Source organism: Phalacrocorax aristotelis, chromosome 19 (genome assembly GCF_949628215.1).
Source record: "Phalacrocorax aristotelis chromosome 19, bGulAri2.1, whole genome shotgun sequence".
NCBI lineage: Eukaryota > Metazoa > Chordata > Aves > Suliformes > Phalacrocoracidae > Phalacrocorax > Phalacrocorax aristotelis.
Window position 1 is genome coordinate 2,658,463 of NC_134294.1, and position 26,703 is coordinate 2,685,165.

Genomic DNA, 26,703 nt, shown 5'->3' on the forward strand with positions numbered 1-26,703 from the left:
ACCTTTTTTGTTTATTAAAAAATAACCCAACCAACCTCCCCGAGGTTTTGCTCTCATCTAAATTATCCTCGGCTGAAAAGATCTGCAGAGGACTTGGCACAGGCTGCTGCGAGCGGTGCAAAGGCAGAGCAGCTGCAGGGGTGACAGGCACTGGAACTGCCCGCCCCCCAAAATGCTGCTGCTCCCCAGAAACCAGGGTCTGCTCTCGCCCTTGCTAACAGAAGCAGTGGCAGCGGGGCTGCATTTGATGTCACCAGTAGGCAGGGAGGCGAGTGCGTGTCATTGCCCCATCCCAACTGACCAGGACTTTGCTCTCGTCTCCCTGGGCTCGTTCACACACTGCTGTAACGTACACGACACGGCTCCTCTTCTTCCCTTCCCGTTACTATGTGGCAGCTCACCGTGGCTCCCGTTGATGCTGCGCTCCGGCATTCCTGGGGTGCTACGTCTCCGTGCTGCATCGTGCCTTATGCTCCAACTCCCCCATGACACCACGGGGACCAGAGGACACGGGAGTTGCGAGGGACCAGGCCATGCAGGCTTCCCGTGCTTGGGGCCACTTCAGCAGGGACAGGACAGACTCCATGCCATTGACTTCACACGTATACTGTATATGCTGGGCTGTATCCACACGTATTTTTATATATATATACACACACACACGTATACACTGGGCTGTATCCACACTTCTCTTGCCATAAACCCCACCATGCAGTATGAGACACACTGCGGGAGAATAAAGTTCTACACACAGTCCAGTCACACCAGCATGCCCAGGAGCTATGGGATACCAGCGGGGGCTCCTCCAGACACACCCACACCTCATACCCTGTCCAATGTTGCAGAGTCCATAGCGCGACGACCCATTCCTACTGCGGACTGTTGCCTACCAAAGACCCACGTGGTGCCTCTCTTATGAGTTTCCCATCTTGATGGCTTCTGCCACGTGCTCTTTGGCCTTCAGCTTTCCCGAGCAGAAAGGCTTCTTGGCTCCAGGCTGCAGAACAGAGAGATCAAATGCCATGTTCACTTGTGAGAGCTCAGCATGGCCTTTGCACTGCCCATGGGACGCGCGTGACCTTCCCTTCACCCTGCGTGGCCCAAACCCATCGATACAGCCACCTACACACGCATCGCCCTCCAGCTTGGGCAGCGGGGATGCAGCCGTGCAGCCGAGCCCGGCTGACCAGCAGGGCCCTGGGACACCCAGCCTCTTGGGACGGTCAGACAGGCTGCAAAATCCCAGCTCCCTAACGGATGGAGCTGGCTGTTGCACAAAGTGCAGGAGTTGGGTATTGCACAGAGCTCCGAGCTCTTTGCCTGGCGCCTGCCCCACCGCTGCTGTAGAAGGGCACAGCCCACGGTACTTGACAGCCAGAAAACTGCGCCAGACCCACCACATGTTCCTAGCTGATCGCAAAAGCTATGTAAGCGTGTTACACAGTACTCTTGGCTTCTGCCAAGGCTCCATGCTGGGCTCCTCCGCCTTGCTGGCTGCAGCAATCACACCACGGAGGTGCCCCGCGCAAGAGATGTGTCCCCAGAGCCAGCAACACTCTTGCAACATTCAGCCCTCTGACACCCTGGGGGCCTCTCACCACAACCCCTGCTCTTCATTTACCAAACACCTCCCAAGCAGTCACCTCGGAGAGAGCAACAGCATGTGTCTGCACCTGCGAGGGGGGATGTTTCCTGCGGCAGCAGACAGCTTGCTCGCTCGCCACTCCTCGCCTCACCTGGTTGCGTGCAACCGAGGGACCGGCAGGCGTTGTGCCTTCCCAAGTCTGCCTTCCAGAGAACGGCCAGAGCCTGGCAGCTCCTTCGCCTTGTCCTCTGCAAGGCTCTGGGTTACACCATGAGTGACCTCCCTTCTACTTGTCGGCCTTGCCTCCAGCATCTTACCAACAGCTGAGCATGCTGGCTGTGCCGTGCATCCCTCGTGCCTTCCTACAGCGTAGGGGCAGGCACAGCTTGCAGCACCCCACTGAACTCGGAGGCACGTGCTGACCACTGTGACCTGCCTTTGGACACTCAGGCACAGGGACATTTGGCTCCTGGGGATGCCAGTGTCCTCGCGGGCCTTGCTTACCTGCTCCCCTGGTCTCCCCTTCCGCAGTTTTGCCGCTCGCAGCAGCCTCTTCTCCTGGCTCAGCTGGAGCTGCGTCCTCTCCAGAGCCTCCTTCAGCAGAGCCTTCTCTTCTGCCTCCCTGTAGGCTTCCTCTTCTAGTTTGGACATCTCCGCCTGGCACCTTCGCAGGGATGCTTGGTTCAGCCTGTGAGAAACAGGTGGGTGGGGGTCTGTCACCCGCATCGACCCCTCGGACCGCCAGCAAGGCTCTGCTTGGGAGAGACGGCTGTCGAGCAGCACCCTATCATGCTTGTGTCCCTCCTAGGACCCCGCACACCGCGGGGTGAGGCTAAAGGACGTCAGAGCGGCTGCCACCTTGCGAGGACCCGCACATATTTTAGCAAGTGTTTCCCCTGCTCTGATTCCTTACACCCTGGACAAACCCCTCTCCTCCTGCCTTTGCTGAGGCCAAGATGCCATCTCTTCCAGGCTTTCCCCAGCCCACCGTGCATGTGGCGATGGCTCTGATCCCTCCTGCTCAGCGTACAAGCCCGGAGAGGGACTCTGGGCGGCTGTGTCAGCACTGCTGGCTTGGAGATTGCCTGCTTTGCATATGGTGGCATATTTACACCAGCCGAGAAATATATTTCAACACTGCTTTTTCCAGTGCTGTGGGCAAAAAGACTTCTGCATTCGTGCAGCGAGCAGCAGCGGGGCTTGCACAAGCGCACCCGCGGGTTCCTCCCTGCTCACTAACACTTTGCCTTGTGCGGCAGCTCGTGGCGCGGGAGCGTCACCTTCGGTCTGGACAGCCCTTCCCATCAGCTCCCGTGCCTGCCGTGGTCCTGCCGCTGCTGTCCCGCCACCCCAGCGGATGCCGCTGCTGGCACAGGGTCCGGCTGCCCCGGACTGGGGAGTTCGCCAAGGTTTCCCAAACCTGACATTGCTTAACTGAAAGGCCCTGCAAGGCACCACTGCAGAGAACCGAGGACAATTCTCTGTTTCTCCTAACACTTAATTTTCACGCTGTGGCCACAACATTATCAGTCCCAGGCAGATCACAACCCAGCAAGGGGCTGCCTTTCCCCGAGTTCCCCACCACTTTTGCATCCCAGGACTTGGTCTCACTTGGCTCTGCGGCCAGTAAGAGCCACCTTGCCTTTTGGTACCTGAGCTGCTCCACGCTGCCCTCGTACTCTTTCAGCATTTCTTCTTTTCTTTCTAGGCGACTCTTGAGGTTCCTGACCTTATTGTACAGCATCTCCAGGTCCTTCTGTCTCTGCAGTCCCACTTTTTCCCTCTCCTCCTGGGGAAGGTGCTTCAGTGACTGCATTCCTGACAGTTCCTGCACCTTCATCAGGCTTCCCAGAGCCCCAATTACGTCAAGGTACTGTAAGAAGAACAGAGAATGCATTATTTACTAAGGTCTGCCAATTCCTCTGCCACGTAACAGCACACCGCTTGGCCATCTGCTTTCATTCTGCTCTACTAAGGAGATGAAAATGTCACAAGGAAACTGCTGTGTGCTTTCCCCTTCGTTTTGTTTCCACTTGTGCTTTCCCTGGGCGACCTTTTTCTGAGTATTCCTTAAACCACGGCCAGCTACGGTTCATCCGTGCCTTTGGGCTGCACGTTTGGAGGCACTCGGAGAAGTGACACACTGCACCGGAGAGCATCCCAGCTCCAGGCCAGCCCCCTCCACACCTGGTGTTCGATTCCCAGCCGCGTGACTCTTTGGGGTTGGATTTTCCCTTTTTCAAGATAACCTGTTTTCCCTGCTGGACATTTTTCCACCCTTTTTGGAGAGAAGAGATCCACTTTCACAACCCACCCACTGTGTGACCAACGGACACCTCCCTCTGGCAGCCACCTCCATCGCTCCGCAGTCCCTCTTGCATCATCAGCAGGTGTCTAAGCTGGCAAAGGTCCCTGTCCTCACCAGCCCCACCTCTCCTTGAGGAACAGCCCTGGCTGCTCAAGGGAACACCCCCAAAGACGCTGGGTGGGAAGAGGAGAATGACGTGCCATTGCACAGTCTGGGGTCCCAAGACGTCCCAGCAGGTGCCTGATGCGCTCTGGGTCCCGCAATAACCGGTTCATCCTCAACCGCGCTCCTGCCCCGACACCAATTCCTCCCTTCTGCAACGCGTTTGAAAACGATTTACCCTCTACAAGCATGGGGTACCATTTTAACAGGGCTATTGCTGACGTACCATCTTCTCACTGAGGTCCGTCGCACCAGCCATCTCCGAGCTCGCTGCCTCTTCAGTGGCCCCGGGCGAGCCCCCGTTACAAACACGGCCAGGAACCTGCGGGGACAGGGAAAGACCAAAGGAGCCCACAGATCGCCTGGCTTTGGATGGAGCTGCCTCGAGCCTCCCTTCCACTGCACGGGAAAACCGCCCTGGCCTGCGGCATCCCTGAGCAGCGCTGCGCCAAGGGTGCTGGGCAGCAATACAGCTCCCGAGAGAAGCGGTGGTGCCCTCTGCAAGCAATGCCTTCCGTTAGGCTGCATCGTGCACGCTGCCAGGTTTCACACCTACCTCTCTCTGCATTGCAGCTATTTTATCTGACAGCCTAATTCTCCCTATTCCCTGGAGTACTTTTCCAATGGAGCCACAAGCCCTATGAACCACAACCTGCCTTCTTACCTTGCCAGCCTTCAGTTTTGCTCCTGACAGGGGTGCAGGCTCCTTCCCAAGACCCATTTTCTGGACTATTTTCTCCGGTAAGTCTCTCGTCAGGACAACCAGTGGCTCCGAACCCTCATTCACGACAGCTGGGGGCAGACAAACATGTACTGAGTTGTTCTACTTGCCATAGGATGTGCCGCTTCGAGGCTCACCACGTTTCCCTTCAAGGAGACTGTGCCGGAGAGATGCACAGGCCTGTACGAGCCTTCCCTGCAGACATTGCTGTCTGAGTGTTTGGGCACCGCTTTCTCTACGTACGTAGGATGCACACCTATCTTTCAGGTGCCAATTCAGAGACTGCACCACAAACTGCCGCTCTACTTGTAGCTTCTAACAGAGATGGCACCGCTTTCCCATACTGCTCTCGATACAGGGATATACGTGATGGAAAGGGAGCGAAAAAGAACGAGTTCGGGCAAGCAGAAGATTCTCGCAGTGTACAGTACTTGCAAGGCTTTGCAAGACCACAACACCCAAAGCTCGGTTTCTTTAGGTGACAGCTGCTCTCTCTTGCCTTGAGGAGAGCAGCACCCGAGCGCGGGAGTGATCGTGCACAGAGCCGGGTGCCCGCTCGCTTCTGGCTCTGACTGCATGGCAGCTACCGCTGCAAAGCCCTTCGCCAGCTGCCTCCCTTTGCTGGCTCCTGCAAATGCCACCTCCTCACACACATACACTTACCCACACTTGATGCCTGCACAAGACACCAAGCGCCCTTCTAAAGCCCATAGCCGAGTTGTGGGTTCTATGGCGATGTTCTCCTATCGCCCACATGGATTAATGTGTGTGCACACGAGCTGACGTTGCAAAACAAAAGCCTCAGCCCATTGCAAGTGAAGAGCCTGAGCCCCCGGCACAGCCCCTTGCACCTTCCCTAGCATTACATGCTCCACTGGTGCAGACCCTGGGGTCTGCCAAAGGCAAACGGGCACATCTTCCCTTTCTAGCGACAGCCACGCTTACCTGAGAGCTGTCTCTTCTCCAGCATCTTTATTCTCTCCCGGAGCTCGGCCAAGCCTTCTTTTTGGCGCTGGATCGTCTCCTCGTGCCGGAGGCCTCGGCATTTCGCACCAAGCTCGGCCAAGTCCAGCGCCGGCTTCTGGAAGAAGCAGCCCAGCCGATTCTCGCCCAGGCTGCGTCTGGCTCCACAGGAGCTCAGCTTACACCTGGCTTACACACAGTCTTGCTTAACGACGCTGGCCTCTTGGCATGTGCCAAGAGCGAAGCCCGTGGGGCGTCTCACCCTACACCCCCTCCATGGATTTGAGGGGTAGGAGGCAACGTCACAGACCCCTTCCATGCTCCGCTCTGCCAGCCACCCTCCGGTGAGGACATAAGCCCTGCAAATGCTCCAGCGGGCTGGGAGAGGGATGGCGTGCGGGTCTGAACGGCCACGTCAGCATTTTTCTCTTGCACTTTGTGCTACCACAGGGCATTTACCATTTCCTATGCACAAACACTGATACACTTTGTGGCCTGCATTTATACATGCTCTCATGCCTTATTCTCTTTTAAACAACAGCCGTGCACACAGACACATGCATTTCTCTACCCCAGGCCCATCCAGCTTGCTGCGTTACGGTGAACATCCAAGAATCTGGGCAGGCCCACCATCACCCCCTTGCACACAGCTAATGTCGGCTGCAAACTCCCCCTCTACTCTGCCCTGGTGAGATCACGTCTGGAGTACTGTGCCCAGTTTTGGGCCCTCCAGTTTAAGAAGGACAGGGAACTGCATGAGCAAGTCCAGTGGAGAGTTACAGTGATGCTCAGGGGGCTGGAACATCTGCCTTATGAGGAAAGGCTGAGACACCTGGGGTTGTTCAGCCTGGACAAGAGAAGGCTGAGGGGGGATCTCATCAGTGCTTATAAATATCTAAAGGGAGGGTGTCAGGATGATGGGACTGGGCTCTTTTCAATAGTGCCCAGCAACAGGCAAAGGGGCAACGGGCACAAGCTGGAACACGGGAAGTTCCCCCTGAACACGAGGACAAACCCCTTCCCTGTGCGGGTGCCAGAGCAGGGGCACAGGCTGCCCAGGGAGGCTGTGGGGTCCCTTCCCTGGAGACATTCACCCCCCGCCTGGACGCGGCCCTGTGCCCCTGCTCTGGGGGTGCCTGCTCCAGCAGGGGGTGGGACGGGATGAGCTCCAGAGGGCCCTTCCAACCCCCACCACTCTGAATCTGTGTGACTCTGCCCCACTCGGCTCTGGCCACCGTCACCTCATGGCACTGCTCGGCAAGACACAGTTTGCTCCCGAACCGCGACTTGGGGTGGGCTGCGCTTCCCGCGCTCTGCGCTTCCCCTCCCCATGGCTGCGTGCAGAACAGGATGGGCGATACCTCCCGCTCATCATCTGGCTGAGAGTCGCCGCTTGGCACCCCCACATCCAGCCTTCCTTGCTGGCACGCTGTCTGCCACTGTTGTGGTACAGGGTGTACGGTTTCTACAGTCCCTCCATCTGCTGCTGTAACCACCTTTCAGTTCTTCCCATTTCTAGCACCAGGGAAATCAACAGGGAATTCAGCACAGGAGGACAAGGAACATTTATTCCTGTCCTGTGCAACAAGCTACCCCTACTCTGGCCCACTCAGCCCTATAAGTGCTTCTGTGTCACCACTATAGGCAGCATCTACGGCTGAGCAAGGTTGGGAAACGGAGGGAATGCTTGCAGATCTTCCAGTACGCTGCTATCCCCTCTAGTTGGCAATTATCGCAGCCATTAGCACACACAACACCTCGCAGTTCCCCAGTGCTGTGCAAACACCAGCTCATTAGCCAGCGGCAATGCCCGCTGCCGGCACGGCTACCCCGGCCCGCAGGCAGCACAGGCAGCCCTTGGCTAGCGAAAGGGTGGCCGGCGATCCTGCGCTCCCACCTTCAGCCAGGTTTAGGCAGGCGTGAGGCTTGGCCGGCCGTTGCCAGGTCTCACCACGATGCAGAGAAACACCATGCGTGTGATCGCTACTCTCAGCAAACCCAGGCCTCGGCAGCCTCCGCGGGAACGTACCCTCTCAGAGGCTTCATCCGCCTGCACCGGCGTCCCAGGAGCATCCTCCGGCTTTGCTGCAGTTTCTTGGGAGGCATCCTTCAGCGCCTGGCAGCGGGCTTGGGCTTGCCTGTGCCGAGAGACAAGACTGCTGTGGGACACCGTGACAGATGAAGGTTGCCCAAACAGCTTGGGGAGAGCAGCACCCTGGGCACCCGCCGATGACTACCACAACGTGGGTGGGAACATTCACTTAGTTACAAGTCACTTAGTTACGCGTCTACTGGCATGAGCTCCACCAAACCCGTTCCAGTGCACGGGGCACTTCCATCGAGGCAACGTTGCCAAGCCCCATTCTGACCCTCTCAAACTTGCCTCCTGCTCCCAGGGAGGTACCTAAATGCCATCGGCTGCTGGGAATCTACAGAGCAGCTTTTGCAATGCCTCTGGACACGGTGGTGTGTACCTTAACTCTTCAGCTGCTGCTTTCAGCGCTCGATCCTTCTTCTCCACAAGGCTGGACATCTGGGATAGCTTCTCTTGGAGCAGGTTCAGTTCCCGCTCTTGGTCTTTCACCCGGCTCTGGTTCCACTCTAGTTCCACCTTCTGCTCCTCGCTCAGCTCCCCTAGGCACACAACAGTGTCGTGGCTTTCCAGCTGTCTCACCACCCAGCCCTGAGGGATCCGCAGGTCTCAGCGAAACAACAACCACGGATCCATCCCCTTTTCCCAGCGCGCCCTCACAAGGGCTGCCAGCAGCAATGGAGCTCATCCCCACAGACCCTTGTCCTGCCCTCGATAGCAGCCCCCAGATCCTGAGCCGTGCCAACAGACCTTGCTTTTTAAATCACATTGCAAGGTCAGTCTCTTTGTGCTGGCTTATGCCTGAGTAAGCACTTGCTACAGCAATTTTCCTTCAGATTGGAGAAGAATGGGGCTCACTGACGTGACCCGGCTTGCGGACTTCTACCTTCTTACCTTCCTCATAGGCACTGTCCCTACTTTTATGTTGCACCATTAGAGGGAGCGAGACCAAGCATCCCTTCGTTTCCAGGCTCAGGCTCGTTTCTGCCTGCTCTGCTGGGTACTCCCGTAAAGCCTGCCCAAAGCACAGCCCTGCCCTCTGAGGAGGCCCAGGCAAGGCTTGCCCAGGCTACTGGCTTAGGATACCGTAGGCTCAAAGGAGCCCACCAGCAGGATTTTGAGAAAGACGGCCTCAGTTTTGTCCCCCCGGTCTCCATCTGGTTACCCTCGCTCACCGTCACTGCTATCGCTTAGCCAAGGACAGGGAGGCACACACCTACCCCAAGGGAGTGGAGCGCCTGCGTTGCCCCGAGCAGGGCGACAACATGGCTTTAGGACGGTGACATCTCTTTCCCATTACCTGCGTTTGCCCACTAGGACCTACCCTTGCTACTGCTCGGAAGAGGCACGGGGAGACGGAAAGCACGCAGTACGCTTCACCCACCTCTCATGTCCGACATCCTGGCTCTGGTTTCCATGAGCTCTTTGGTGAGTCCGGCAATGACGGCCTCCTTGGACAGGAGCATGCTCTGCGCCGCTGCCAGCTCCTCCCTGAATTTCCTGAGAAAAATAATTACAAATCTCACAGTGCATTTTTGAAAGACTCATTTCACGGAGCCTGTGCACGCCTTCCTGAGCCGCATCTCATGATTAATACACACGTTACTTTCTTAACTGCCTTTCAGTCGCCTGGGTTCATGCCTGTGGCGCTGGGACTTGCCAGCTCGCTCTCTCTTACCTGGAGCCCATCGGACAGCACAGCAGATCATTCACATGCTGTTTGCATCACTTTGACACTATACACACTTAAGACCATCTCAGCCCAACAAAAGGACTCTCTTCACCATCACAGACAAAAAAAGCTCTCAGGACAAGTAGTAGTTGGCCCCTCAGTCTTCCTTATGCTCTCCTAGCGACAAGTGCTCTTCTCCAAGCCCCTCTGACCGAGACCACCAGCAGCAAGTGCTGCTTACCTCAGACAACCGTGTGACTCCACGGCAGGAGAAACCTCCGGCCAAAGTCCCGCTGTCGACTTGTGGGCATCAGCCTGAAACCCTACGGGACACAATTGCAAAGGCCAATTACTTCTTTTAATGCAGATGCATATAGCAGAAGCAAGCAGGCCAAACATCTCCTTTCCCTCACGACATCTTTGAAGACTGAGGACCATATTTTTTTTGGAAAGCCGTGTCTCTCAGGGCCCAGTTCCAACAGAGTATAGACAGTTCCTTACAGCCTTCCTTGCTTGGGCTCCCTTACACCTGGGTGCAGCCCAAAGTGCTCCAGTCTTATCGCTTTAGAGGGCAAAGAGATGTTCTCCAGTGGGAAAGCCCTGTCTATGACCATGGTGCACTACCAATGGTCCCCAAAGCCACCGAACAATCTACTGCAACTCCCTGTGAAGTGGCTTCTTCAGGAACTCATGGAGCTCACCTGGCATCCACGCAAACCTCCAACTGCCATCTTACACAATGCTTTCCGTAGCAGAAAAAACACAATTCCACCTCTAGACCAATTCCACGTTAACTGAGAAGGCTCCCAGTACAAATTCAACCCACGCAACCCTTAGCTACCTTCCATTTTTTTCACGAGTGCCGCATTTTCCTCCTCCAGTGTCTTCTGCTGCCGGTTGGCCTCCAGCAACCTGTCCTCTAAAGCCACGATTGTCAGAGAATGCTGCTTGCTTTGCTCCTTGTATTCCACTAATTCTTCCTGCAGCTTCTGCCTCTGTAACTCATTCTCCTCCTGAATGGTCTTGAGCTGCTCGTCTCGCGTGAGTACCCACTGCTGCAACGCCGCCTAGGAAACAACGTTGGAAGAGTTGCGCCCTGTTTTCCTTTGGGATCCCGATTGGCATCATCTCTCCTGGCCAGCAGTCAGAAGGACAGAGGGAAGGGAAGGATTTCAGGGAGCGGGGAGGCCACAGTGCCCTGCCCCCTCATCGGCAGGCACCAGGGAAGCCTTCACCGCAACTGCATCTACGCCACGTCCTCTGCCAGCGCGCGAAGGTTGTGGGAACTACCTCTCGCGTTGCGGCTTCCTCCAGCTTGTGCACAGCTTCCCTCAGTTTGCAGTCTGTAACCTCCTGCTCCTCTGACTTCCTTGCTATTGCCTATGAGAGGAAATCAGCAGTAATTAGGTTAACAAGCTTGCAAGAACCCATCTTTCTCTCTGCAGATACGCATCTACGTGTGTTTGGGGGGGGGAAGATATCCCACGGTCCACTGATGGCCCCTGGCCAAATGGACTACCATGCTGCAGAGCACTTTCAGATTTCTTTATTCCCAGTGTGAGCAGTTCTGCTTCCCCTCCTGTGCATGCCACTGACCTCGGTCATGGTCCTCAGGTGGCTCTCCAGGTCTTGGATCATCTTCTTTTCTTCCTCCATGGATTGCTTGCACTTGTCCTTCTCCTTGGCGACGGCGCTCTCCAAAATCTGACAATTGACAGCCCAGAGGTTCAGTACAGAATAAAATCACCCTGTTAGGCAGAAGACCTCGACTCCAATGAGGAAAGCAACTAGGAGGGTCCCTTCTCTGGAGCAGGGGCACATTATGGGACAACACCTTGGCAGGACACGAGGTGGCTTGGTAAGGGAGGGGATGAGAACACCTGGCGAAAGGTGCAGCAGAGAGACCGAGGAGGAGCCACTTAGCTGTTCCTCACCCGCGTCCTGAGAGAACTTGATGCCAGAAAACAACCATTCCCGAAGCAACAGACACAGAAGCACATTAGAACCTGTCTTACAAGACCACCACGATATGCTGTCCCCATCACGACACACAGGCACAGCAAAACACCAATTCACACCTTTACTAACACTGTGTCCTGCACCAGCACCACTGGCTCGATGACCTGGGCTTCCCCAGGACTGAGGGTGACCTAGCGAAAACCTGCCAGGCAGCTGCCCCCCCCACCCCACAGGGGATATACCTTTCCAGCCAAAACAGACCTAAAAGGAGTTCAGCACGGGGAAGGGCGGGAGTAAAAGGCTTACAAGGAAGCGTACCTGCACTTGCGTTCCATTTCCTACAGGCAATGCCACATCTTACAAAGCTCATGTATTGGGAGGATGCTCCTTGCTTTCCACTTTCTCCCAGCAGTGAATCCTGCCAGTACCCAGATGCTTTCCACTTCCACCGTGGATACTTTGGGGAGTTAAAATCACCCACATCGATATAGGAGGATATCCAATATATCAGGCTCTTGGGACTGCACCTAGACAGTTTGGGGCTAGAGACTTCTCACTAGGCAACACTATGACAGACACCTTTTTTTCCTGCATAACAGTAATTTTCTTAAAAAACAACCATGCCATCATAGAATAGAATCATAGAATCATTAAGGTTGGGAAAGACCTCCAGGCTCATCAAGTCCAACAGTCAACCCAACACCCCCAGGCCTCCTAAGCCATGCCCTGATGTGCCACATCTGCACGTTTTTCTGAACACCGCCAGGGAGGTGCTCAAACCTCATACCTCTTTGTTCTCCTTGTCCTTTTCCAATATCATTTGCTTGATTTTTATCTGTAGGTCTTGCTCATGTTTCGCTTCCAGCTCCTTCACGTGCTCCTGCAGCAAAGCTGCCTGCGACTCCTGGACCCTCCCTAATTGGGCCTACGGGAAAAACAGCAGATACTGAGGTGTCAAAGGAATCGCGTTAGCAGCAGGGCAAGAATAAGCATCCTGTGTACAGTCACTAACAAACATTTCAAAAAAAGAGATACACCTGCCATCCCTGCTGCATTAGGGATACAGAGACCAACACGCTCACAGTGGGCTTCGTCTTCGCCCCTCCCCTGCATTTACTGCTGACCCAGGCACCTCTGCTACTGTTCATTCCCAATTTGGGTCCCACACCAGCTCGCTTAGGACTACCATTGTGTTTACCAACAGAGAAAGACCCCCAGCCACCTCGGTTTTCTTACATATGGAATTCTGTACCTGTAACATCTGGTTCCTCTGCGCAGTTTCCTGACTGATTTCCAACAACCTCCCAAAAGCAGCCATCAGCCCTGCAAAAGCCAACAGAGTCTCGCTGTACGGGGTGCTCGCATGGCCCATGTATAGCACCTGGAGCACCCCTGGAATGCCGCTTGCCTCCTTGCAAAACCCGCTTTGGCTACTGCTGACCTTCAGCCCTGGCCCTCGGCCCCTCGCCTGATGGTTGGGGTCCACATTCCTCCAGAGGCAGCAGGGAGGAGAAGGGATCGCCACTAACTTCCCACACAGCCACCCCGCTGCTGGTTGGGATACCCAGAAAACGCACTCGACTTGGGCTTCCCTCCCAGGCTGGGGTGATGGATGCACTGGTGGCTATGGGGGAAGGAGAGACCCGTGGGCAACGGTGCTGCTTTGCACCCGGAGACCCTCACTAGCCTGGGGACCCTCACTAGCCTCTGGCTATGGGATTCATGCTCAGAGATCTCCTCAGAAAGGCTCCTTGGGGGCAGCCAAGGGTCTTCCCTTCCCACTTTTTGGCACATTCCCACTGCTGAGAGACGGCTGCCATTGCCGAGACATGGCTGGAAGGGAGCTTGACCGTGCACACAGCCCAGCTGCCTGTTCCCAACCAGGAGACTATGTTTTCCTTGTCACACACTGTCACCCATTTTGTTGCATCACCCAGTCTTTAAGCCTGACACTTCTGCAAGAGCCAAGGATGGTTCGTTGCTGCACGATGCTCCTGGTACTATAATTACCACTCTGCTAACCACAGCTCCTCCTGCACCCTCACCGACACCGCTCCGCTCCACCCCGCTGCCGCCCAGCACACGGCACGTCCTGCACCGCTGTGCAGTGCTCGCCGCCGCTGCGAGAGCGATGCTTCCCCTCCCACGCTGCTGTCAGAGCCATTACTCCTCTGCAGTGACACTCCGCAACACATGATGCTTTGACACAGACCTACGCTTTGCTTTCCACGCACTCTTCGCCTAGACTTGTTTTCGGCAGACTCCACGCAGCAATTGCTCTGCCGCTCCACAACAGAGGGAAGACAAAGTAATTTGCAACCTCAGGTCAAGGGGCTCAGCTCTCAGCCCGCGCCATGGCCACGATCGCAGCCAAGGAGTGTTTCCTATATGCCACCGAGGCAAAACCCACTTGGACTGATTGACCACGACGTCAGTAGATCAGGGCCAGGATGCGCGGACAGCACATCCCAGAGACAAACCTGCCAGAGTCCCGCGGTGGCACTGGCTGCACGGGGTGACCGCTGCTGCAGAGGCAGGGAATAAGAGCAGGCAGGCTGCCTGAGCAGGTTTGTTAGTTGGCCAAACCGCCTGAAATTGGCACCAATGTGAGGGACTGGCATCCACAAGTGGTGGCTCACGCTGGACTTTCTCCTCTACGGCTGCCTAGCTAGGACAACCCACCCGGAGCAGGTTTGTCCCCAGGGACACCCAGCGGGACACGGACCTTTGCCGGAGGCGCCCAGGTCCATCCCCGCGCTGGCCAGTAGCCGCTCCGTGCCCTCCAGCCAGGACAGGGGGACACGTGCCATCTCCACCACCGCCGCCCCGATGGCCGAGACGGAGGGGTCCAGGCATGCCGCCTCCAGCCTCCCCAGCTCCCCTCGCAGGCTGTCGCTGCTGCAGGAGCTCCTCAGGCAAGTCTGGAAAAAACACAGCCAGTGACCAAGCTAGCCTCCACAGTTAGTGGGCTTCTGGGACTTGGCAAATAACACATCATCTCTGAAAGAGTCCTCTGTACAACCACGTGAATGCTTTGGTACGACTCTGCTTCATGGGACGACATCTTTGGTGGGACCAGCTCCTGGCAGGCCCAGGGGAAGACACGCTTCTGTGACACCTCCTATTTCTTTCCAACCAACCCTTCTGGGGGCTATGCTCACCCCTCGCCAAGCTGGAGAGCTGGGTGCTGGCTAGCGCTGATGCACAAGCATCTTTTTTCCTCTGACCTCTCCTATGGCCAAACAAATGCCCTGGTGCACTTCATCTCCTGGCTGACAGTTGGTCATCAGTATTTAAAGGACTGACCTGGAGCTCCCACAGGGATTTCATGAACGCCTCAACTTTTGCAGATGCCTCCTTTTCCTTCGAGAGCTTGGAGCTTAATTCCTCCTGCAGACACTTCTCTCGAGAGAGACTTTGTTGGTTCTCGTTGGCAATCTCCCTGACCTTCTCTATCACCTGGCAAAAGCATGTGAAGGAAGAGGAGAATAAAGCGTTATATTAAGACCCTTTTTCAGCTAAGGGACCATCAGTTGTCTCGGCGAGCAAAGACTGACACTTGCTGCAAACTGGTAGCCCTGTCAGACTCCTGGGCTTCTCCCTGTTGCAGCCCACTGACTCCATGCAAGCTTTTGGGAACAAAAAGGATCACATCTCCTTCACATCACAGAGCAGCCTCCTCACCCTGGGATAGCTGCAGCATGACCTATGATCTGGAGAAGCTTGGAGGCTACCAGCACTACTGGTACGGAGCAGGTACCGTGGCCATCTCAAGCCATGCTGGGCTTTGGCAGCACCGAGCACCTCCCTGCACCGGTATCCAAACTCACCTGCTGCTCCGTTAGAGCTTTCCCTGCAACACCTGCTGCTGCTGGAGAACAGACTCCCATCACTTGGGTTTTGAAGGACTCCAGCTACAGCAGAGATGGACACAGGAAAACAAAAATCACAGAGAATCAGTATCAGCTCTGCTGGTCTGCTCCACCCAGCCCTGCACACATCAATGTGAAGGGCATCCAGGCGCCTCCCATCTCCGACACCGAGGCCCTGTGCATGCTCCTGCCCTCCTCTCAGGGCACCACTTTACCTCACGCACCTTTTTCACCATGCAACTTTGCAAGGATTCCCTGACACCCCTTCCTTTGACCCTGCCGGGTTGCGCCCCGCCGGCAGCGAGGCACTGCGATTAATCGTTCGTTTGCCGATGAGGTGCACGGTGTGATCACAGGTACCACATGCAGGGGAGGCTGTGAGCTCCCTGCCACCAAGGACAACGTGACTTCTGAACATCTCCTGCTGCCCTGCTACTGCTGCGGGAGCGTGACAGTGGCGTGGGGGGCTGGCATGCATTGCAAAGGACAGACTGCCCGAGCCAGGCAGTCACTCCATCCCACGCTCCAGCGGGGATTTCTGATGGCTGACTCCTATTTCCTCCTGCAGAACAGTCGGAGCAGGCTGGGGACAGCTGGGGATGCTGCCCCCAGCCTCTGTGCAGGAGATGACAACCATTGCCACCCAGTTAGAGCTTTATGCTTCTGTATCACAGCTGGTGCCTGATCTTCCTGGGGCTTCCACGAACGCCTGTCCCGGTGCTAACCTACGTGGCAGACCCAAAAGTCTCCATCTGCCCTTAAAAGCTGGGAGTTGCCCTTTGGAGCTCCGCTCTGCACAAAACCCGGGGTTATTTTCCAAACACACGATCAAACTTCTCACAGCTTTTTCTGCCTCATTGACTGGGGTTCCTAAAAAATTCACACTAGCAAAACTCTGCATTGCAGTTTATTGGGGTGGGGGTGGGGGCACAGCCTTCTCACGTGAAGCACGGCTTTATCCTGGTGATCTAGCATGATGTTATTCTGCACAGGGCTCTGTCTGCCCGGAGCAGCTTTACCTAGGCCCAGAGGAGGGTTTGCATGGGTCCTGGACAGCATAACTACAATTACAGAGAGCATAGTGCATTTCTGTATCCTATTAAAGTTGCTGCACCTTCTATGATGCCTACACAAATCCTGTGGCTAAGCCTATTATACTGCACCTGATGACAAGTTAAGCCCCGCGCCAGGGTTTGGTGCTCAGGACTCTGCATTTCCTTTCCCGTGCTCAAGCACAATGTCCTTCCCCGTGGGAAAACCCGTACTTTTGCTGCCTACGGCCCGGACCGCAGGATGCTCCCATCCCTGCCTCCTCCCTACCTGCTCCTTGGCCCTCCCCGTGTCGGCCCTCAGCAGGCGCTCCCTGCGCCCCATCTCCTGCAGCTGCAGCCCTTGCCTGGCACAGGCTTCCTTCAGCTCCTCCTCAGCCTGCAACCACGAGAGCATTTGCATATCAAAGCAATACCAGAAACTCATGCCATAAGCACTTTTACCCCAACTATCCACTATTCACATCAGATGACTCCAAATATAGCTTTGAACTAGCAGGCAGGCAGCAATCCTTTTGTGGGGGGGTGAGTTTGCAGCATCGGACACTTAATGCTGCTTTTGGCCAGGGTTTGGTCCCTGGGCCATCACCCATCCTCAACTTTCGCACAGGGGAGCCTCTGCTGCACCAGTTACCTTCTTCCCTCAGGGTCCTTGGAGGAGCTCAGCACATTTGGACCCTCTGCCTGTACAGCCTGCATGCCTGGGGCTTGCTGGCCCTCATCCCACGCGGCTGCCACCCATGCCAAGCAGCTGAGGTACCTGCCGTGCCCATCCCTCCCCGCCCTCCACCACATACCCCAGAGCCGGACGGTTACCTTGGCTTTCTCAGCCAGCTGGTTTTGGATGCTCTCCTGCTCGGCACAATACTTCTGGACTTCTCCCTGCAGCCCCTCCAGGTCGCGTTCCAGCTCCCCGATGCGCTGCAAGAGTCCCGGGGCAGCGCAGGCTCTCACCAGAGGAGCTGGGCATTGCCTCTCGGGAGGATTTTAACCAATAAGCAATACATTTTCCCCATCTATCCCATTTCATTTACTCTGGAATTCTCTTCTGACCTGTATTTACTGCACTTAGATCGGCGTTTGAGTGGAATGTCAATCTTATTACTGACATCATTCTCCTGCATTATAATGCGGTCTTACAATTTTTACAGGAGTTTACATTCTCCGGTTCACTATGCACATTAGGTGCCTCCTATTACAGGAACTGGATCCAAAACAACTCCCTTAGAATGCCCGGTTAATTATTCTCTCAAGGATGCATTCCTGCAGTCGCTGCCCTCCCGCGTGCACCCTCACCCCAAATGACTCGCGACTCACGTTTCGGCACGCAATCACTTCTTGGTCTCCAAGTTCACGCTTCATTTCCTCTTTAATTCTGGAGCACTGGAATGAATGGCAACCGAGGAAGAAAAAAAAAAAAAGAAATCATCGGGGCAGGCAGATAGCGTCCCTTCTGCAGCAAATGTCAACACGTGCCTCAGTGCTACAGCCCAGCTCAGCGCTCAGGTACCTAACGGGTGGCGGAGTGCCCAGGATGGGGCCCTCAGGCACAGAAAGCACCAGCGAATCCGCACCTGGGAATGCCTGGGTTAAAGCATTGCCTGGCTGAGAGAAGGACAAACATCTGCAGGGAGTACCCGACAGAGAGAAATTCCTCTGGCCTTAGAAATAGTGTAATAGGGACGGGGGGCAAGGGCCAAAGAAAACAAATGCTTAAAACCATCCGTGGTAACCCGGCCAGGATGGCAACAGACGTTTCCAGACTATTCATCACTGTATCAGACTGTGCCTTTCAGCTGCGCCTTTCAGGTGCTTCAGAGACTGACCCTGTTGTGCCTGGCCCAAGTGCACCAGCTCCCGCCCTCCTCCTGGTCTTCCCGCACCCACGGAGCAAGGAAAACCATGGAGGGATGCTCTGGGATGTGCTGTCTGCCTTGAGGCGAGCACTGTGGGCCACCAAGTGGCACCAGGCATGCAGCAGTATGCTTCCCCGGGACGCCTGGTCCCCCTCCCACACAGAAGGGACCCCCTCCTATCCCCTTTCCAACCGTTAAATGGCTGATCCTCATCCTTCATCTCCAGAGAGCTGCTGGGGGAGGATGCTCAGCCAGGTACGGGCTGGCAGGTACGGTGACCCCCGCCTGCACCCCAGGGGCCTCATGTACCTTCCATTACTTAAAATTCACAGCAAATCTCTCGAATCTCCCGGTACAGTGCCTAGTTAGCCAGCCAAAACACAGCGCCTGTGCTGCGCTTATTGTGCAGCCGATGGCAGCTCTGCCAGTTGGGGAGGGAGCTGCAAATACAGAGAAACAACCTGCTGCACAGGCCACTTTCTTTAAGGGAAAACCCAGGCCTGGCTGCAGGGAGCCACATGAAGACAGGGTTTCCATGGCTCCTCGGGAGGATCTTGGCACGAGTGCTTGGTGCGTACAAACAGCTACTGTGCTCACTGAAATCCAGGGCACACAGCACCCGCATGCAGAGCAAGGAGGGGGATTCAGCCGCGGAAGGCGCTGCCGCTCCGTGGGCATTGCGCAGCACCTGGACAAAACCGCAGCCCCATCGCCGCTACGTCCCAGCGGTACAGCTCCGCGACGTGTATCTGCACGCAGCCAGGACCCTCAGCGTACCACTGCCCCGATAAACAGCCGCACAAATACAGCTGCTACGCTTCTTACCAGAGAGAAGCATGGCCCTCCTCCTGCTAGTTTCCCATGTTACCCCATATGTGAGACTGTAAATTACCGAGCCCCTCATTAGGGATGTTAACCTTGGCAGAAACGACTGCTAACTGATTGTCCTTTTCTCTGTTTTCCTTCTTCATTTTTTCAACCTCTTGCTTGAGTTGTTGGGTTTTCTGCTCCTTCCCGGCAATCTCTCTTTGCAGGCTGGTCACTAGACCTGAGAGAAACACCTCCGCTGAGAGGCTGCCCAAGCGTGTCCCTGCAAAAGCCCTCTAGCCGCTGAGCGGCCATCGTCCCTCTTTGACACCCATCGGACGGGGGTTCAGCTTTTGACACGCTGTGCTGGACATTGCTCTGTGCCAACACCACTAACGAGCTCCTCGGGGCCTCGCAGCACATGCTCCCTGGAGGATGAGCAGCTCCGACCCATCTGTTTTGCTGCCTTACTATGTCAGATCCGCAGCTCTGATGCCTCCTCCCTGCCAAACACTGCTACTGCTCCCTTATCTCGGGCAACGAAATCAAGCAGAACGGTTTTGCTAATCTGAATGCATTACGAAAGCCAATATTTTGTGCCCACACTACATTCCGTGTGCCTGATAAAGGCAGAGATAAAGGCCACTGGGGACAAGGCTTGCGGTCCGAGGTGGCCTTTGCAGCCAGGTGCAGCCCTGCAGCCGCGTGGGTGGGCAGGTGTCCCCCACGGGGTGCACGGCAGCCCATTAAACAGCACCGCTTTCGAGCAGCTCAGATCCTGCTCTGCCATCAGTGCTTGAGGTTTTTTTTTTTTTCCTAACAAAGTTCTTGGTCCCATCGCTCCCTGCCTTCAGTCCCCACGTTGTCCCTTGCTCCAGAGACACTTGTCACGTCAGACACTACCTGCAACTCCCGGAGAGCTTCAGGACACTGAATCAGAGATCGGACGACTTCTAGGAGCTGCTACAATACCTTTGTTGCCTGGACAGCTTTGCCAATGCTCACTCAGCATCAGGAGCCAGTCCCAAACCGCTTCATGCCCCTACACAGAGCTCCAGGGTTACGATACCTGCAGCCAAAGCGTGGTCCCTCTTCAACTTCTCGCTTTCTTTTCGCAGCCTTCCAATCTCCAGGTCCCTTTCATAGAGGGAATGGCTGAAAATCTGGCTCGAGCCTTTCTGCAGGTTGCTGATCTGCAAAACAGATTCACCCATGTTCCTCAATGGATCACTTATTAACTCCATCATAGCCGCCTTCAGAGAGGGAGATCTGGTGCTTCCAGGTCACACTCTGAGGGGTTACTCTTCAGCATCTTTGACTACCTCTCAGCAGTCATTGCTTTGGACAGAATGACCTTAAAAACATTTTAGCCATTCACATTCAAATTCTATTACAAAAAGCAGAAAGAAGCACTGTCTCCCGCAGCCTGCCATGCCAGGAATCCGTGGCTGGGCCTGGGTGACACTGCCAACACGGCAGCGGGCAGAAATGCCTGCAGATTTATCGCCTTCTCAGGGCATACACACTGAGTACCACAAACGCAGCTCTGGAGCCGCTAATACCTGACTGTTGCATTCCTGCTGCAAAGACAGTTTTTACAGTCCCTGCTTCCCGGGAGCAGGGAAGAGTCTGTGCTATCCACTTCGGGGTATCGTTGCTGCACAGAGAGCACAAATACGCTTCCCACCGCTCAGATGACTGCTTTCATGAAGCAATTACTGGACGGTACAGAATAGCGAATCCATAGGTGGAAGAGGCTTTTGTCAGAGGAAGGAGAGTCGCTGGGGAGACAGGCACCGCGCATCGTGTCCTCTCAGTAACAGCAGTGATGCTGACAGCACCCCGAAATTACATCGCCTTTTCTCCGCCAGGAACCCGCTTATCAAAAGCTCCTTTTCAAGACAGACCATCAGGATGAGCACAAAGCATTTCACAGCCTCCTTCAGACCCAGTATGATACGGGGGGGCAGGATGCAGCCGGATGGGCTGGCGAAGATGCCCGGCTGCTGAGCTGCGTGCCTCACATCGGACCGACACCTTGGATCGACCCTTCTCCCACGCTGGAGATACTCAGGAGAACTTCGCCACTGTTTCTCCAGGACATTTTCTGAGGTCTCATAAAATGTGGGTGCGTGCTATTAACATATCGCTGGGCACAACAGCTATAAGTCCTCCCTCCCCTACCCAGCCGCCTGTTTCACCAGGACGCCAAGGGCTGTGCTGCCTTCGGGACGTGTGTTCCCCCTGCAAACGCAACTGCCCGGTCCCTTCCTGGGGCAAGAGGGGTGAGGGGGAAGCAAAGGGTCCAGCTGCCTGGCCTGAAGTGGTTGTGTGTGCTTTCCCCCACCAAAGGCTGCTTAGGCTTCTGTTTCCCTCCCCACTGCTGCATTATAGCTCCCACCACATACAAGGAATATTTATTTACTGTCTTCCTTAAGGGAAGCTTGCACAGAAAACAAGCAAATGCACAAAACAACACAACTGGAAGGAAAAAAACCCCAACTTCCCTCCTTTCCCTTGGTTTCAGACACGCAACCTGCTTCTCCTAACAGCTGGGTGTTGAACTAAAAGTACACCTCTATTGGAGAGGTATTTTCCCTGCTCGGTGCCCACTGAAGCATTCAGTACCTGTTCCCTCAAGGCTTTGATCTCCTCCGTTTTGGCTCCCAGCTCCTGGTCGAAGGTGAGCAGCTTCTGGGTCAGCTCTACCTCGTTCCTCGCCGCCGCCTGAGCCAGGGCCTTTGCCATCGCAGCAATCTCATCCTGCAGATCTCTTATCACTGCGTCTTTCTGCTTCGATTCTCTTTCCAAACCAGAAAGGCGACCGATTTCCTTCTCCAGTTGCAGAAGCTTTTCACCCTGCGGGCAGATTGTAGGTGCCATCTGTCACACTCTGGCTACGGAGACGCCGGGCTGCCTGCTCCAGGGGGTACCGACTCACAGCCGGTGACTGCATGGACCTGCTCGCCCTTGCTTCCCGCGTCCACCATGCCCGTGTCCTCCATCCGCCCAGCGCTCCCCATTGGTGACAGTCCCTGCACCCTGCTGGGGCTCGCGGTCAGACACACCACCATTCCGCAGGGTTTGCCTGCTCCGCCAAAGACCAGGACAGGGGTGGCATCCCTCACACCTTCCCCAGCATCACCTTCTCCTGTGGGAGGAAATCTGCGTCGTGAGTCCCCAGGGCAGGGGCTTCTCCAACACCGCTTGCACCATCGCCCGAGACGCTCGTTGAGACTGGAGGAAAGCAAACACCACAGCAGCAAACATCAGCGTGAGACCTGGTTGCAGGCAGCAGTAACGCTTCTTGCAGCATCCCTCTTACTTGTCTCACAACTACTCTAAGGCAGTGGCTACTTTACAGTCCACGAGCTCGCTTCACAACCAGAAGAGAAACCAACTATTTGGCAATAAAAAAAACCCACCAGTGCAAAAAGTCCGCACAACAGCGATAAACAATACACCTCTGGGAACCATAAAAGCCTCAAGGGCAGCAGAGACACAGCAGACAAAGGCTCCTCTGATTTTTCAGCATTGCTGAGCCCCACAGAAAGAAGCTATGCTCTTAAGCATGTGTGCGAATAGCTATGCTCACTGCAATTAGCACATGCAGATCCTCTTGGCTCTGCTTCCCCAAAATCAGATGAGTATGTGCTAACTTGGACCACATGCTTCCCTCCCTGTACCTTCACTGCAATTCCAATTTTTGCCTGTGCACGCGTCTTTCAGCGATGCTGCTGGGGCTGCACGGTACTGCCTCTGCTCTGGAGCACCAGCTGTACTTTGGCACTGCACTATTGACTTTGCATTGCTTATGACTGCTCAGACAACCCAACGGGCCACACAAGCTATGCTCATGGCAAAAGCCTTGTGCTCCAGCTGTACTATTCCCCCAAAGCCTTGCCTCTGCTCCACCGCTAGGGACATACTTTTTTTTCAGAAGTGTATCTGCTACGAACCTTGTTTAAAGTTGCTGCACTCGAGGCAGCCAGTAACCGCACTTCAAAGGAGGAAGAAACTCCACTTCAAACAGGAGATGGGAATAAGTGCATGAGTCACCAGTGCAGATAAACTTAGTCATCACCCTTCCCAATCACACACAAGGAAAAAAGAAGAGGAAATGTCACTCTCGGCTATGAGGGCAATGGCATTCCCCTTCGGACGTCACCGCTCATTTCTTAACTGACCACACGCCATCAAGGACCACATACGGTCTCCGATTAACTCCACTGGACAAGGACCCACAGCCAATTGCTGCCGACGCTCGTCACTTCTCAAAACCGCCTCTGCTTGGATCAACTCCGCTCAACGCTAAGTTGCTCAGAGAGGACCCCAGGCTACAAACCACCAGGTTTGGCATCGGGGAGTACCTGGCCTCACCGCAGAGGCCCTACTGAAAGCACCTGGCGGGACGGTGGTGGCCACGCTCCTAGCCCAGGTGCTCATGGGTCGCTTCCGCAGCGGCGGATGGGGCACGTGGCCGGCTGCTCCGCGAGCCCAGCTGCCGGGAGATCCGGGGGGATGCTGCCACTGCAGCAACGGCAGGTGGGGAGGAGATGCAGGAGTTGAAGGTTTGGGCTCTGCAACCAACTGGAGCTGCCCGGTCCATGCTGTGCGACGTTTCACAGGGGGATAGGACATCTGTGGTGGAAAAGACCACGGTATCAGCAAGATTTTAGGAAGGTATTTAGCCCTCGATGCACGTGTGTTATGTCGTACAAAACCCAGGCACAGACCTGAGTGGAAGCAGAATTTTAGTCCTTTCCTATTTCCATTGCCCAAGTACCAGACTTAAATTAGGAATTCAAAAGAGTTTGCTGAAACCAAAGGATATTATTGGGGTTTGCTGCTTTTTTGAGCTCTTCCCTCTCTCTCTAGATTTAACTACCCTCATTCTGCATGTCATTTGCAAAATCTGGAAGCCCTCGTTTCTCACCTCTCCTGGCTCACACGCAAGCTGTCCTACCCAGACATTTCTCCCATTCACCATGCTGAACCAAAGCCTCTCATCACGGCACCCCTGGCTTGCCATCACATTTGTCAGAGCTTACGCTGGGCCTGCCAGGCATGTAGTTAGGACACTATTCTCCTTACGAGCAGAGCGTTCCACTACAGGAGGGACAAGCCAGCATTAAGGTCCTGCACGTCGGCTTACGTAGCCCTCAGTTACAAGGGCTGAACTAAACTGAACTAAGCATCTGCCAGCATGGCCACGGACCCGGCCTGGATGCAGACCTCCAACACCCGGCTGTTGTCCTGGCATCTTACTGAAAGAGAGCCAAAGACCCCCGCGCACGTTCCCCGCTACTCCAGCACCTGGCCTTCTCCCAGAGCACATCTAAGCCCCCTCGCTTTTGCTCATGGCGCTACCCTGGGCGCTTGCTCACGGCTGGAGACCACCGTGGCATTACGCTGGCCCTTTCTGGGCGCTTGTCCTCTGCTCTGAGGCACTGCAGGGATGCGACTCCTAGCTGGGTGTTGCTCCTTTTTACGTGTTCCTCTGATATTACTATAAATGAGAGAGATCTCCCTGTCTTAGACACCACGAGCACTTCACAGGGTGCAACGCGGAGGTGATGTACTCTCTGCAGTCAGCAGGGCCAGCCTTCAAAGCTGTTCCACCAAAGGAGGATCACCGAGCCCGCAGCGACGAAGGGGCACCCACAGGGCTTCCTCTGCGTCGCGGTGCAAACCTGCTTTCTGGGCGCATCCCACACAGATACTTCTGGCCATTAAAATGCTGCCGGTTCCAACAACACCACGTTTACCTAACCAGCACCAGCACCCCAGCTGCTCTGGCCTCATCATGCATCTGGGCATTTGTTTTAATTTCTCCAAGATTTTCTGGACAACTTTGGATTCAGCAGGTCAGCTTGCTACACCAGGAGTTCTTGCCGAGACCTCCAAATCTGGCATCTGGAGGCACAAACTGGTTGACCCCAATTAAGTTTTATTCGTACCTGGACACTTCTAGGAGACCAGGCTCTGTGACTCCCACTGCTGGGCATGCTACACACAGGTTTTTGGGACTCTGTCTCAGTATTGATTTTCTTGGATTCCTAAACAGCCAAAATAATAGAAATAATACTAGAACTTACCAATCCTTAATTGTGTAATAACCCAAAAGCTCAATGGCCTCCCACAGACATCCCTAAACAGCTCTCTTCCCGGAGACAGGAGAATGCCACTACGTTCAACCACATTCGTTCCAAGTTTACAGTTGCTTTAGATTTCTCTTGCACCCCAGACTTGGCTGCGATGCCCTGGCCGGGCTGCGCAGAGCACCGCGGTATCGCCAGCTGCGCACGCTGCTGCCCAGCAAAGCACCTTTCGCTTTGCTCTAGGTGTGATCCAAAACCCAACTCGGCTGTTAGTAAGTAGTGTTTGAGGAAACGTAAAATGCAAATAGAGGAAAAGGACATTTTCCAGACTTACCTTTGTTCATGTCCAACTTGCTGTTGGGAAACCTGTCCTGTGCTTTTCCTTCTCCCTAATGAACTGCCCAAGTTTTCTTCAGCAGAGGGAGCTCAAGCTTTTCATTCCCCTCACCCTGCCTTTCCCAAGGATCCTCCAGATGAGCCTGGGAGCCCACTCCTGCTCCCGGGGCCTTCCCTGGGCAGCAGCACCCACCCTCCCCTGGGCACCCTCCTCCTCCCTTACCTGGGTAGCCCCATCCACCACCAGCTCGAAGGATGCTCCCCCTGCACCAAAGCGCAGGATATCCCCCGGACTCACTCCAACGGCCGCGTTTTGGACCTGGCAGCCATTGACGAAGGTGCCGTGGGGGGAGTTGAAGTCCTGAAGGACAAAGCCGTTGTCTGAGGCGACGAATTCGAGGGCTGCGTGATGATCTGCTACACCTGCGGACTGGCACGGGCAATCAACAGGCAAGCAGGGAAACCTACCGGAAAGCAGCTCGGGTTTTGTTACTGATTTGCCAAGCCCCCCCCTCCCCTTGATGTACGTCTCCGCATAAGCAAGCTGGTAGCCCCTACGCTTTGCACGGCGGACCCCAGTGCAGCCTAGTCCATCCAAACCACCGTCCATTTTACAACGGTCAGCTTCTCTGCCCCTACCTGCAGGACGATGTCGGACCCTTCGTGCCTGCCTATCGTCGTTGTGTGCGGTTTCAGCTGAAAACATCCCTCTGAACTCTTCAGAAAGGCTCGCATCATCCGGCCCCTTCACCTGCAAGGCTTGCGTTAAAAAACCCGACACCTATTCATTTAATAGTCCCCTGTCCAACACCCGCAACCGAGCCAAGAAGGTCTCGACAAACTCGTCCAGTAGAAATTGTACAAAATCAACCCAAAAGCGACTCAGCCCTGGCCGGCAGCGTGGCTGCAGCCTCGCAGTAGCCTTGGAAACCCTGGCCGCGCCGGAGCCTGCTGCTGCCCTCCTGGGTGCGTTTTTCTCTTTGTTTTGTTTTTTTTTTTTTTTCCTTCTCATTTTTCCAAGCAACTGGCCCGGCAGCACAACACAGCCCCGTGCCGGCCGCAGCTTTCCTTACCAGTGGGTGACACACAGGAACATTTCCCCACGTATCAAAAGACTCACAGTGGGGCGTGCAAGCTGCTGGCGAACATTTTTTTTTTATTACTTATTTTTTAGTTAATACCGTGCATGCATGCACAAACTGGTCTTGCAACCTCAGGCA

General features: G+C 55.2%; 1 protein-coding gene across 1 annotated transcript; it reads right to left on the reverse strand.

Annotated features, from left to right (window-relative positions):
• FHAD1 (forkhead associated phosphopeptide binding domain 1) lies at window positions 1-26,218 on the reverse strand. Its single transcript, XM_075114401.1, is given in 30 exon segments — window positions 1-997; window positions 2,090-2,273; window positions 3,238-3,458; window positions 4,282-4,377; window positions 4,720-4,847; window positions 5,722-5,857; window positions 7,101-7,200; window positions 7,202-7,254; window positions 7,769-7,877; window positions 8,214-8,373; window positions 9,216-9,331; window positions 9,745-9,826; window positions 10,345-10,570; window positions 10,794-10,883; window positions 11,100-11,207; window positions 12,250-12,387; window positions 12,715-12,785; window positions 14,188-14,383; window positions 14,769-14,921; window positions 15,293-15,376; window positions 16,655-16,762; window positions 17,200-17,304; window positions 17,701-17,766; window positions 19,157-19,287; window positions 20,116-20,239; window positions 21,675-21,905; window positions 22,192-22,283; window positions 23,417-23,687; window positions 25,707-25,913; window positions 26,123-26,218. Coding segments are annotated over 30 exon segments (3,966 nt in total). The 3' UTR covers window positions 1-913.
• Window positions 26,219-26,703: the final 485 nt, after the last annotated feature.